Source organism: Myotis lucifugus, unplaced genomic scaffold, assembly GCF_000147115.1.
Source record: "Myotis lucifugus unplaced genomic scaffold, Myoluc2.0 scaffold_641, whole genome shotgun sequence".
In the NCBI taxonomy this organism is placed as follows: Eukaryota; Metazoa; Chordata; class Mammalia; order Chiroptera; family Vespertilionidae; genus Myotis; species Myotis lucifugus.
In genome coordinates, this window is record NW_005871689.1 from 324,732 (window position 1) to 337,279 (window position 12,548).

At 43.5% G+C, this 12,548-nt stretch overlaps 1 protein-coding gene across 1 annotated transcript in view; it reads right to left on the reverse strand.

Annotated features, from left to right (window-relative positions):
• LOC102426046 (DLA class II histocompatibility antigen, DR-1 beta chain-like) overlaps positions 1 to 4,668 on the reverse strand; it is a 59,213-nt gene extending 54,545 nt beyond the window's left edge. Inside the window, exons 1-2 of the mRNA XM_023746251.1 lie at positions 4,491 to 4,668; positions 1 to 249 (exon numbers count right to left, since the gene is read on the reverse strand). Of these exons, the coding sequence (XP_023602019.1) occupies positions 1 to 249; positions 4,491 to 4,590 (349 nt within the window). The 5' untranslated portion in view covers positions 4,591 to 4,668. The remainder of the gene's footprint in view (positions 250 to 4,490) is intronic.
• Between the last annotated feature and the right edge of the window lie 7,880 nt (positions 4,669 to 12,548).

Here is a 12,548-nt window from a genome sequence, read left to right on the forward strand (position 1 = left end):
CCTCAAACACCCCGTAGTTGTGTCTGCAGAACCTGTCCACCGCGGCCCGCATCCGCTCCAGGAAGTCCTCCTGGCTGTTCCAGTACTCTGCGTCCGGCCGCCCCAGCTCGGTCACCGCGCGGAACTCCCCCACGTCGCTGTCGAAGCGCACGTCCTCCTGCCCGTTGTGGATGTATCTCTGCAGGTACCGCACCCGCTCCGTCCCGTTGGAGAACTGACACTCTGCCTTAAGCTGCTCCAGGAAATGCGCTGCGGGGACAGGAAGGACCCGTCACGCTGGTGAGACAAGATGGCGACGCCGGCCATTGCGGGGCGCCAGGCGGTGGGGACACAGGACCCGGCACCCCCACTGCCAGCGCCCGGGGCCCCTCCTCTGGGGCTGGGAGGCCGCAGGGCAGGGAGACCCCTGGGACCCTCAGCCTCTGGGGACCCACTGGGCTGCCCCGCGGGGCTCTGGGCTCCATGCTGGGCCAGGACTTGTGCCATCACCACCTCCTCCTAGACGCCCCCCCCCCCCTCACGCCCAGCCTTTCCCTTCCCCACACCCGCCTCCTCCTGTCACCCCCTGGGCAGGGGACCTCCTGCCAGGCCCCAGCTGCCCGGGACCCAGGCAGGAAACCGGGCATCGCCCTCCGTCCTGCAGCTTAGAATTCACCAAAGTCCCCATCACACCCAACCACAGGCGCATCCACACAGGAGGGAGATGGCAGGAAAGGGGCGCCTGGAGCAGGGACCACAGGGTCCAAGTTACTGAAATTACTTGTGGGGTCACCAAGATTCATGACTCATAAAGGACAGACGTGGAAGGTCAGGAGAGACATGATGACCAGAACTCATGACGTTTTGACAAACATCGTCAAATAAAAGGAAGGTTTTAAACTTCAAATGATTGAATGGATTCAACAAGAAAGTGGTGACTTTGTGTAACTGTCTAGTTTTTTTTTTTTCTTAAACCGTGAAGAGCTGCATTGGAAGGTGCGTGTGTATAAAGTGTGAGTGTAGAATTTTCAGAAACAGCCGGTGTCCAGCAGTGTTTTCACCCTCAGCACTATTGACGTTTGGATCAGATGATTCTGTGAGGTTGGGGTGAGTGTTCTGTACACAGTGGGCTGCACTCGGCATCCCCACCAGCTGTCAGAGAAACCCCCGTGTGACAGCCAGACATGGCTTCACATATTGCAGACGTCCCAGGGGTGGGAAGAGGGGGAAGAGGTGGTGAACCACCTGAAAAATCTGGGGTGAAAAGCCACTGTTGATTATGCAGCAGCTGGGAATGACAATAAAAATTTAGCCAAGCCCTAGCCAGTTTGGCTCAGTGGGTGGAGTGTCAGCCTGCAGACTGAAGGGTCCCCGGTTCGATTCCGGTCAAGGGCATGTACCTTGGTTGCGGGCACATCCACAGTAGGGGGTGTGCAGGAGGCAGCTGATCGATGTTTCTCTCTCATCGATGTTTCTAGCTCTCTATCACTCTCCCTTCCTCTGTAAGGAATCAATAAAATATATTTTTTAAAAATTAGCCAATATTGTGTCTGTGGAAAGGCTTGGTCTGTATGGAATTTATATTCTTTAGGAATCTGGTCCCAGTGCAGACTATTTTTCCAGCAAAATAAACTTGTTCAGGACCAAGATCTACCTGTTTCTTTGCCTTGTTAACCAGCCACCAGGTCATCATTTGTCCTCCACATCGTCTTTCTTCATCTCCCGGCCACTGGCCCACTGCTTGTCTACAGGAGCAGCTACAACCACGGCCATTTGATTCCTGTTCAAAGTCCCAACTAATTCACTTTCTAACTGCCTCCTTCTCCCAGTAATACCAGGAGGCATCAGATTACCAGCCTTGGCCAGATGTGGACTCTCATTTCTACAGGCAGGTCCCTCAGAAGGGGAGCAGCTGAGATGACCCCCCTCACAGAGACAGATTACAAACAGGAGCAGGTCCCAGACTTTAGATGGAGACCTTCACGTAGAAGTGATGGCAGAGCGGAGGGCACTCTGGTCAGACTTGGTCTATCAACTTTTCACAAATTCCCCAGCACCTTCCTGACACCTGAGAAGCTGAAAAACAAACGTGTGCATTGCTGTTCACTGTAGCCTGTGTGGTCAGCACTATCAGGCCATGCTCATGGGCCCAACTGAAAGGCCACCAAATAAAGCAAATAAAAATTCATAATTCCCAGCACATGTGGAATTCAGATAAATAATTGTTGTTTCTCTGAAATTCAGCTTAAGTCAGGCTCTTGTATTTCCTTTGGTAACACAAGCCCACCCTCTGATGAAATCTGAGGCGGAGGAGGGCACTTAAACTTCTTTGTGTTTCTCATGTGCTCACAGTATAGTGTGAGCCCATATGGAACTTTTCAAGTTGTAAATGCAAAATGAATGTAAATTCCTCCTAAATATTGGAACTGGCAGCCCTTGCACCTGCTGCCCCGAACCCCATGCTGGCACATGGGAACATCAGAAATCTCAGCAGCAAGTCAGACCCAGCCAAGCCCCTGTTCACAGTGGGGGTAGAAGCCCAAGCTCTAGAATGAGGAATCTAAATTAGAACATTAGCTCTCCCACTGGGTCAGACTGTAACACTCATGGGCCTTTTATTTTATCTCTAAAATAGATTTAATGATACTGTATTCCTCACAGGATATTGTTAAGTGTGGAACTGAATAGTGATTCTTTCTGGTGCTGATCATATAAGCACTCAATAAGTACATTGATATTTTAATTCTTATAACCCCTAGGAATGCAAGCTCATACGATCTTTCTACTCCTTAACTTCCTAGAGCAAATAATACCTTCATCACCATTTGGCAATTGTCTTTAATTAACTTTATCACTAAATGTCATTTTGATCACAAGGACAGACACATTGGTCTCTGTATATAACGGGATACACATGCACCTAATATGAAAAGACTATGCTGACATAGAAGAGAGGGACTTTCTTGATACTGAGATCCAGACTATGTCACCTGGTTCTACAACTAACTCTGTGACTCTGGGTAAGTTACTTAAACTCTCTCAATTAGATTCCATGGATTATTGACTTTTAGCCCCATGGGATGTAAGAAAACTTCACAGTCTCTCTCTACTCCTGCTCAATGTATATAATTTGAAACCATGAAATTGCTAACATTTGACTATTTTTAACTAAAAACACAGAATTTCATATAATTTATCTCTACTAGTTGAGTGCCTACCTTTGAGTCAGGCCAGAGAAGGGAAGATGTAGGAGAAACTGACACACTGTGCTGGAGAACAGAGAGGACAGGGTGCAGAGAGCAGTACGAAAAGGTTCAACATAGATCCATAATGAGCACTAACCTGGCCAGGCATTCAGAAGTTGCCTTAAGACTCAGCGGTTCTCAACCTGTGGGTCGCGACCCCTTTGGCGGTCAAACAACCCTTTCACAGGGGTCGCCTAAGATCATCCTGCATATCAGATATTTACATTATGATTCATAACGGTAGCAAAATTAAAGTTATGAGGTAGCAACAAAAATAATTTTATGGTTGGGGGGCACAACATGAGGGACTGTCTTAAAGGGCCATAAGGCTGAGAACCACTGCCTTAAGTTCTTTTTTTTTAAAATATATTTTATTGATTCTTTACAGAGAGGAAGGGAGAGGGATAGAGAGTTAGAAACATCGATGAGAGAGAATCATCGATCAGCTGCCTTCTGCACACCCCCTACTGGGGATGTGCCTGCAACCAAGGTACATGCCCTTGACCCGAATCGAACCTGGGACCCTTCAGTCCGCAAGCCAACCCTCTATCCACTGAGCCAAACTGGGTAGGGCTGCCTTAAGTTCTTTAAGGCATCAAGGCCACCCTGTAGATGCCCCTCTCTGTAGGGTCCTTCCAGGTACTAAGAATCTCTGCTTCAGCTCCCGGGGGCTTTCCACAGGAGGAAAGAAAGCACTAACTCCACTTCTGTCAGAGAACCTCCATTTCAGGGGCACTGGCCTTAAAAACATTGGGGTTTAGGGAGAAAGGAAAGGAGATGGTGGGGAGGCCCCTGGATACATCTCACATAGTAGGGAGAGGCACCAACATCACAGATTCTGCTGAGGCCATAACACAGGGTCCTCAAAGAGAGACCCTCTAATTCCTTTGACTCCCCATAAAATGCCAGAGAAACGTTCCTCTTGGGGAATAACTCAATACAATAATTGGAGCACTGGGTGGGAATCAGTCTGAGATCATTATTTCTTAATCCTCTCAAGACCCCGATGGAAGGGGACACAGGCTGGGGAGGTTTACTGGAGGCGAGGTGAGAAGAAACGGCTGAGATACATGGAGCCCCCTGCACATCTCCTGGTGGCAAGCACCAGCCCCTTTTGTGGTGGAAAGAATCAGGATCCATATGGTAAAGGCAGGTGGCCACTGAGGAAAATGCCACCATTTTCTAAGGGACATGGCCTGGACACGGTGACAAAGCTAATTCCCTTTCTTCCTCCCCCACAACAGCTCACCCCCAAGGTGCACTTACTTGGGGTGTCCCTGGCCTGAGCCAGGGGAGGGCTCAGTGCCATCAGCATGACCATCAGAGCGGCCATCCAGGAGCCTCCGGGGAGCAGCAGACACACCATGCTGGAGCTCAGAGAGCACAGGGGCAGGGAGCAGGGAGGTCTCACTCAGTGAGGACTGTGACCCTTCTCCACCCACATCCCAATAATACCAACTGAGGAACTCATTTCTTTGTTCCTGGATTGGGTCATCTCAGTACTGAGAACCAATCAGCATCAGCAATGAACAGCATCATCAGTTGCTGGTCAGAGATTCAGTATGAAGGTCCTCTTTTAAAACTTCGAATTTCCTGCATTAAGAAACTGTTTTAACTTAGTGCTTTAAAGGTTTGATCCCATCCTATATGAAACACTGTATTGGGCCCTGTTGTGAGGCAGCTCTGCACTGGTCAGTGATGAGCACACAAGTTGGAGCCTTTGGGGAGCATTCGCTTCTCTCACTGCAGACAGAGCCCTTTAGACAAAAGATTGAGTGAGTGTGCTGGGAGCTGAGGGTGAAGGAGGTGATTGCAAGTTAGGAGGCCTTCAATTTTGTCCTTTTGCACCACAACTTAGTGCTGAAGATTTGGGAAAATGACTTAGCCTCTCACAGTTAAAGCCACTGTGACCTTTCAGGTGTTTCAATACTGGGAAAGGCTGTGATTCTGGGGACACCTCATGGAGCAGCTTCCCCTGGTAACTGATGACATGACAGGCTTGTAGCTGCTGATTGGAGAGTATAATCGGTGACTCTTTACAGGGGGGATGTCAGTCACTGAAGGAAAATGAAAGTTATTCAATAATTATCCTGAGTGAAAGGTGTTTCAGGCTTCTCTCCTGGTGCTGTCACTGAGCTCAGGGCCCCTCCGGAACACACTGGAGAAAGGGGCCAGAGGAGGCGATCTGTGTGGGATGGAGGGAACGTGCCTTTGGACAGCACTTAACCCACCAGTGTGATCAGCCAAGTGTCCAAACCAAAGTGAGCAAGGGACTGGGAGACTGAGAAGGACTCAAAGCCAGCCTGTGGCCCAGCAGCTCTGCGTTAGAATAGCTGGTATTACATGTGAAAAGCATTCAGTTCTTTACTCCTGGTCCCCATTAGGATTTTCTCATTTTCTTGGGAGCATGTCCTCTTATTTAGTCAACTGCTCTTGCTTTATTCTAAGAAAAGGTAGAAGAAGGCTTTGCTAATGAAATTATTACAGAGTGCTCAGGAAGTGGAACTCAATGGGAAAACTAGGAAGTACATCCTTTGATGTCATCATGTGATATAGAGCATCTAGTTCTACTTAGATAATCAGTACACATTATACTAACATACATGTGCCTCTCAGATCCTGGGTGGACTTGAAAGGACAGCTGTCCATTGAAGTCCCACGTTAATTCTCACGCCCCAGTTCTGACGCGCAGTCCTCCATGTGCCTGCATGTGTCTAGTGACAGGATACTGACCATCCTGCAGCGAAAGGACTGCAATTGAGGGGTGAAATGGAGGAAGATGGTCAAAAGGAACAATCCAGCTAAGAAATAAACAAGTCATCAGGATGTAATGCACAGCTAAGAGAGTAGATCTTAAAAGTTCTCATCACAAATTAAAAAAAAAATTGTAACTACATGTGGTATAGATATTAACCAGATGTAGTGATCCTTTCACAATATATACAAATATCAAATCTTTATGGAGGGAGGTCCAAGGTGATAGTTAAGTAGTAGGCTGCTGAACTCACTTCCTCTCATGAGTTACTCAAATATATAGAGAAAGAATGGGGGAGGGAGGGAGCAATTACTCCAGCAAGACAACTGAGAGCTGAATGAACAGCTCTGAACAAAAAACAAGAGACAGGGACTGAACTGAGAAGGCTGGAAAGCTGCAGAAGCAACCTCACCCCCGTCCCACCAACCCCTCCACCGCCCTACCAACCCCTCCACCACCCCGCCCACCCCTCCTCCCACCGGGAGCTTTGGGCACTCTCTGGGCCAAAGGAGCTGATGAGCACCATGCATTCCAACCCCCTCTACTTTGATAAGGCAGGCGGGGCTTTATTCGGGTGCACTACCTTGTTGCATTCCCAGATATCTTGCCTCCCTGGCAGGAGCTGCTCCAGCCCAGTCGCCATGCCCCCAGCACTGTGCATGCCTGCTCAGGTCCTCCTGGCTGCCCAAAGCTGCTTGGCACCTGAAGCCTACAGAGGTCACTTCTTCACAAACCACCTTCCATTCAACAAACAAGAGAGAGCCATACAGAGAAGGCTGGGGAGCCATGGGAGCTCTCCAGGGTCTGAGGAATTCTCTGAGGAGGAAGAAGAAAACAATGATTTATATACAAAGGAAACTCCATGAAGCTACCAGCTGATTTCTCTACATCAGTTTTACAGAGAGAGGGAGTGCAGGGCACCCTTAAAACGCCACAAGAAAGGAACCTACAACCTAGAATAACTTACCCACAAGGTGATTATTTAGATTGAAGGAGAGATAGAGTTTCGCAGACAAGCAAAAACTAAAGAAGTTCATCACCATTAAAACAGTTTTACAAAAAGTGTTAGAGTGTTTTTTATGCAGAAAAGGTAAGGCCATAATCAGAAATGAAGAATGAAAATATGTCACAAGTAAAGCCAAATATTTAATAAATACAGTTAATCAGAAATTTAAAAAGCTAGTATGAAGGCCAAAAGAAAAAAGTATGAAATTCAACTCACAAACAACACAAAAACAATTTTAAACATACCATCAATAACAAAGTATGGAAGGGGAAGTAAAAATGTAGTCCTTGTAGAATATATTTGAACTTAAATACCTAAAAGCTAAAATCAGACTACTATACAGAAATGATATACATAAATTTCATGGTAACCATAAACCAAAACCCCATAAAACATATACAAAGAATAAAGAGGCTTAAAATGTTCTAAAAAAATCCATTCAGGTAACCTAGTCAAACAAAAAAAGCCAAACAAAAACTGTAAAGAAAAGCAGCAAATCACAAGGGAAGAGATCAGAGAAAAAGAAAGGAACAGAGAACTATTAAAGCAACCAAAAAACAATGAACAAAATGATAATAAGTACATACTTATCAATAATTATTTTAAATGTAAATAGATGAAATGCTCTAATAAAAATGTATACAGTAAATGGATTTAAAAACATGACCCACTTATATGTTACTTACAAGAGACTCATTTCAAAAACAAAAACAAGACATACAGATCTAAAGTGAAGGGACGAAAAGACAGTCCATGCAAATTGAAATTTAAAGAAGCCTGGGGTATCAATATTCATATAAGACTAATCAGACTTTAAAACAAAAAAATGTAAGAAAAGACAAAGAACACTTCATAATTATAATGGGTCTATCCAAGAAGATGATATAATAATTGTAAATATCTACATACCCAACATAGGAGCATCTAAATATATAAAGCAATTATTAATAGACATAGAGGAAGAATTCTGCAATAATACAATAATAGTAGGGGGATTTTAGTAACTCACTCACATCAATAGAGCTCAGCCAGACAGAAAATTAATAAGAAAATAATGACCTTAAAGGTCACAATACACTAGGTTAACTTAATCGATGTTTTTAAAGACATTTTATGCCCAAACTGAAGAATACACAAGTTTTTTCAAGTGCACATGAAACATTCTCCAGGATAGATAACAAATTCGGTCACAAAACAAGCCTCAGTAGAAGATCCATGTGGCAGCAGAGTAGGTGGAAGTTACACTCACCTACTCTCAGGACCATATCAAAATTACAACTAAATTATAAATCAATCAACATAAATAACCATCTGAAGACTAGCTGAATAGAAATCTTATAACTAATGATATAGAACCTCATGACTAGTAAGAGGACCAGAAATGCAAAAAAGGTTGGCCCTTTACCCAAGGTCAACAGTTGAGAATCCAGAAAGATAGCTCAGCTGCAGGGGTGTCCCCAGAGGAGCTATGGGGTCTGAATCCTATATTGGGATCCCCAGCCCAGAGCACCAGGGCAGGGAAGAGGAGGCCATATAATATCTGGCTGTGAAAATCAGTAGGGGTTCCATCCCCCTAGTTGAGATAAGAGGCAGCTGGAAATACCAGCATCTTCTTAAAGGGCCAGCACAAACCATTTTGTACCCAGGTATTCACCTTGGGCTCTGGAGGAAACTGGAGTGATAGAGGGAGAGATTGGGTTGTGTGGCCTCAGGGAGGTGGCAGAAGGACAGCTACCAATGTTCCTATGCTGAGTCCTCTCCCACACTGCCCACAAACATCACCTTTCCTGGGTTGAGCACTGCCTTCCATATGCCATTAGCCCAGAGATGCACTAGCCCAATCTTGCTGACTCTCCGATGCCCCACCCTGCCAAGCCTACACATGATGGAAGAATCTGCTCATGGCAGCCAGCCTGGGCCTGCCTTACAGTCTTTCTTGAAAAACACTTGACAGGCGCCATATTTCCTGTGCAAAGCCCTCCCTCCAATCTTACTAGTAAAATGTTTTAACCTGATGAGCTCTACTGGTCACACCCTGACATCTCCCTGAGACCCTGCCCCACCACAAATGTCTGCAGGCCCCAGGAGGGTGTCAGCTGACCCTCGTGTACCCTGAGCCTTTGCCGAATGGTCTCAGATCCAGCACTAACACTGCACTGAATTTACATCAGTATTAATGCTGTGAACACAATCTCCCCTACCTGGTAACTCACTGAGCACCTGCCTCACTCAACTGGCGTACAGCCAGAGCTCTTCCAGTGGCTGAGCCTAATGGACAACCAGCAGGCACGCACGCATCTCAGGGTGCCCTCGGCCTTTTGCTGAGTTGCCCCGGGGCTCAGTGCTGTGAGAACTTGTTATACACCTTTGACCCTCCAGTGCACATCTAGGCCCAGCACAGGCAGCCACAGATTTGATCACTTTGTAGCTCCAGGCAAGTAGTTCAGGGCGAGTCTCAGGCAGTATCTGATATTGACCTTCACCAGAGTCCCACCCAAGCAGCCCACGAACCAACACATCTGATGAAGGGCTTCAGACCACATTCCAGAGCAGAACACAATTAGCTCCATAAGCAGCATATCCAAAGGGAAATCTCATCAGGCACTACACCCTGTTCAGGCCAGTTGTGCTTCATGTGGTCAGCACCAGCACAGCAGCTCGTACACTGTGGTCAGGGTCAGTCCTCACAGCCAGCCAGGCCGAGGGTTAACACCATGCATAGAGGGGCCAACAATAATCAAGACTACAACAGGGCTTACATTACCCAGACAAGGGACATTCCTGGAGCATCTTCCTCATGTGATATGAGAGATTGTGCTACTAAGTCCCACTGGAGACCTGCAACATAATTCCACTTTACCAAGAAAACCTACCTAATACACAGAAACAAACACAGAGAAGTAGCTAAAATGGGAAGACAAAAAAGCATGCCCCCAAATAAACGAACAGGAAAAAAAAAAAAAAAACCCAAAAAGAACTAAATAAAAGGGAGGCAAACAATCCACCAGATATAGAGTTGAAAACAATCATTATAAGAATGTTCAAGGAACTTTTATGGATAAACTCAGTGAGAGCTTAAATAAAAAGATAGTAGGCATAAAAGGACATAAGGAAACTATAAAATAGAGTTATAAATGACGAATACATGATCTGAAATGAACACACTAGAACAGCGATTCTCAACCTGTGGGTCACGACCCCTTTGGGGGTCGAACAACCCTTTCACAGGGGTCTCCTAAATACATCCTGCATATCAAATATTTACATTTTATTCATAACAGTAGCAAAATTACAGTTGTGAAGTATCAGCGAAAATAATTTTATGATTGGGGGTCACCATAACATGAGGAGCTATATTAAAGGGTCGTGGCATTAGGAAGGTTGAGAACTACTGCACTAGACACTGACCTTCACCAGAGTCATCAAAAACTGAAAGTAAAGGAATGAAATGAAAAAAAAAATATCTCATGCAAATGAAAAGAAAAAAAAGCTGGGATAGCAATACTTATATCATATAAAAAAGTCTTTAAAACAAGTGTTATAATAAGAGACAAAAAATGACATTATAGGGGGTCAATGGGGAAAAAGGAGACATATGTAAAACTTTAGACAATAAAAATTTTGAAAAAAAAGACATTATATAATTATAAAGAGATATAATGAGAGGATATAATCTTTGTAAACACTTATGCACCCAACAGCAGAAGCACTTAAATACATGAAGCAAATCTTGATGGGTATGAATGTTGATTGAGAGATCAACAATAAGACAATCATAGTAGGGAATTTTAACATACCATTGACATTAATAGAGAGATCTTCAGGCAGAAAATCAACAAGGACACAGAAGCCTAAAACAACACACTAGAACAGATATAGTTTTAATTGCTTTGTTTTGTGTTTTGTTTTGTTTTTTTCAGAACATTCCACATCAAAGAAGCAGAATACACAAGTGCACATGGGACATTTTCTAGGATAGATAACATGTTAGACACAAAACAAGAATCCCAAGCTCAATTTAGGTGGCCAACATTATCCTAATTCCAAAACCAGATAAAGGTCCTCCAAAGAAAGAAAATTATAGGCCAATAATTTTTGCAAACATAGATGCAAATTATGGGCCAACATAGATGCAAATATCCCCATATACTATTAGCAAACCAAATTCAGTAATACATTAAAAAGATCTTACATCATGATCAAGGGAGATTTATTTTGGCATGCAAAGTTGATACAATATCTACAAATCAAATAACATGATACACCACATAAACAAAATAAAAATAATATGATTATATCAATAGAAGTAGAAAATAGCACTTGACAAATTCTGCACTGATTTATTTTACATAGACACTAAAATCCTCAACAAAATTTTAGCAAATTGGATCCAGCAATACATTAAAAAAATCAGACACCATGACCAAATGGGATTTATTCTGGGATGCAAGGCTGGTACAAAATTCGCAAATCAATAAATGTGAGAGAGCACATAAACAGATTGCAAGACAAAAATCACATGATCATTTAAATTGATGCAGAAAAAGCATTTGACAAAATCCAACACTCCTTTTTGATAAAAACTTTCAGTGAAGTGGGAATAGAGAGATCATAACTCAATATAAATAAAACCATGTACAAAAAACCTACAGCCAACATCATACTCAATGGACAAAAACTAAAACCATTTCCCCTAAGAACAGCAATAATAAGGAATGTCCACTTTTACCACTTTTGTTGAACATAGTACTGGAAGCCCTAGCCACAGCAATCAGACAAGAAGAAGAAATAAAAGGCATCCAATTTGGAAAGGAGGAATTAAAACTCTCATTATTCACAGATGACATAATATTGTACATAGAAAACCCTAAGGACTCTACCAAAAAACTACTAGATTTATAAAATGAATTTGGAAACATAGCAGGATATAAAATTAACATGCAGAAATCAATGGCATTTTTATACACCAATAATGAACTCACAAAAAGAGAAACTAAAAAAACAACCTCATTTACCATTGCAACAAAAATTAAGATACTTAGAAATAAATTTAACCAAGGATGCAAAGTACCTGTACTCAGAAAACTACAGGACATTGAAAAAAGGGATAGAGGAAGATATAAGCAAGTGAAAGAATATACCATGATAATGGATTGGTAGAATCACCATCATTAAAATGTCCATACTACCCAAAGCAATCTACAGATTCAATGCAATCCCTACAAAAATACCAATGGCATATTTCACAGACCTAAAACAAACACTCCAAAAATTTATATGGAATCGAAAAAGATCCCAAATAGCTGCAGTAATCTTGATAAAGAAGAAAAAAGTTAGAGGTATCACAATACTGGATATCAAACTATACTATAAAGCCATTATAACCAAAACAGCCTGGTACTGGCACAAGAACAGACATATAGATCAATGGAACAGAACAGAGAACCCAGAAATCAACCCAAGCCCCTATGCTCAGTTAATATATGACAAAAGAGATAAGAACATATAATGGAGCAGAGACAGTCTCTTCAATAAATGGTGTGGAAAAATTGAACAGGTACAC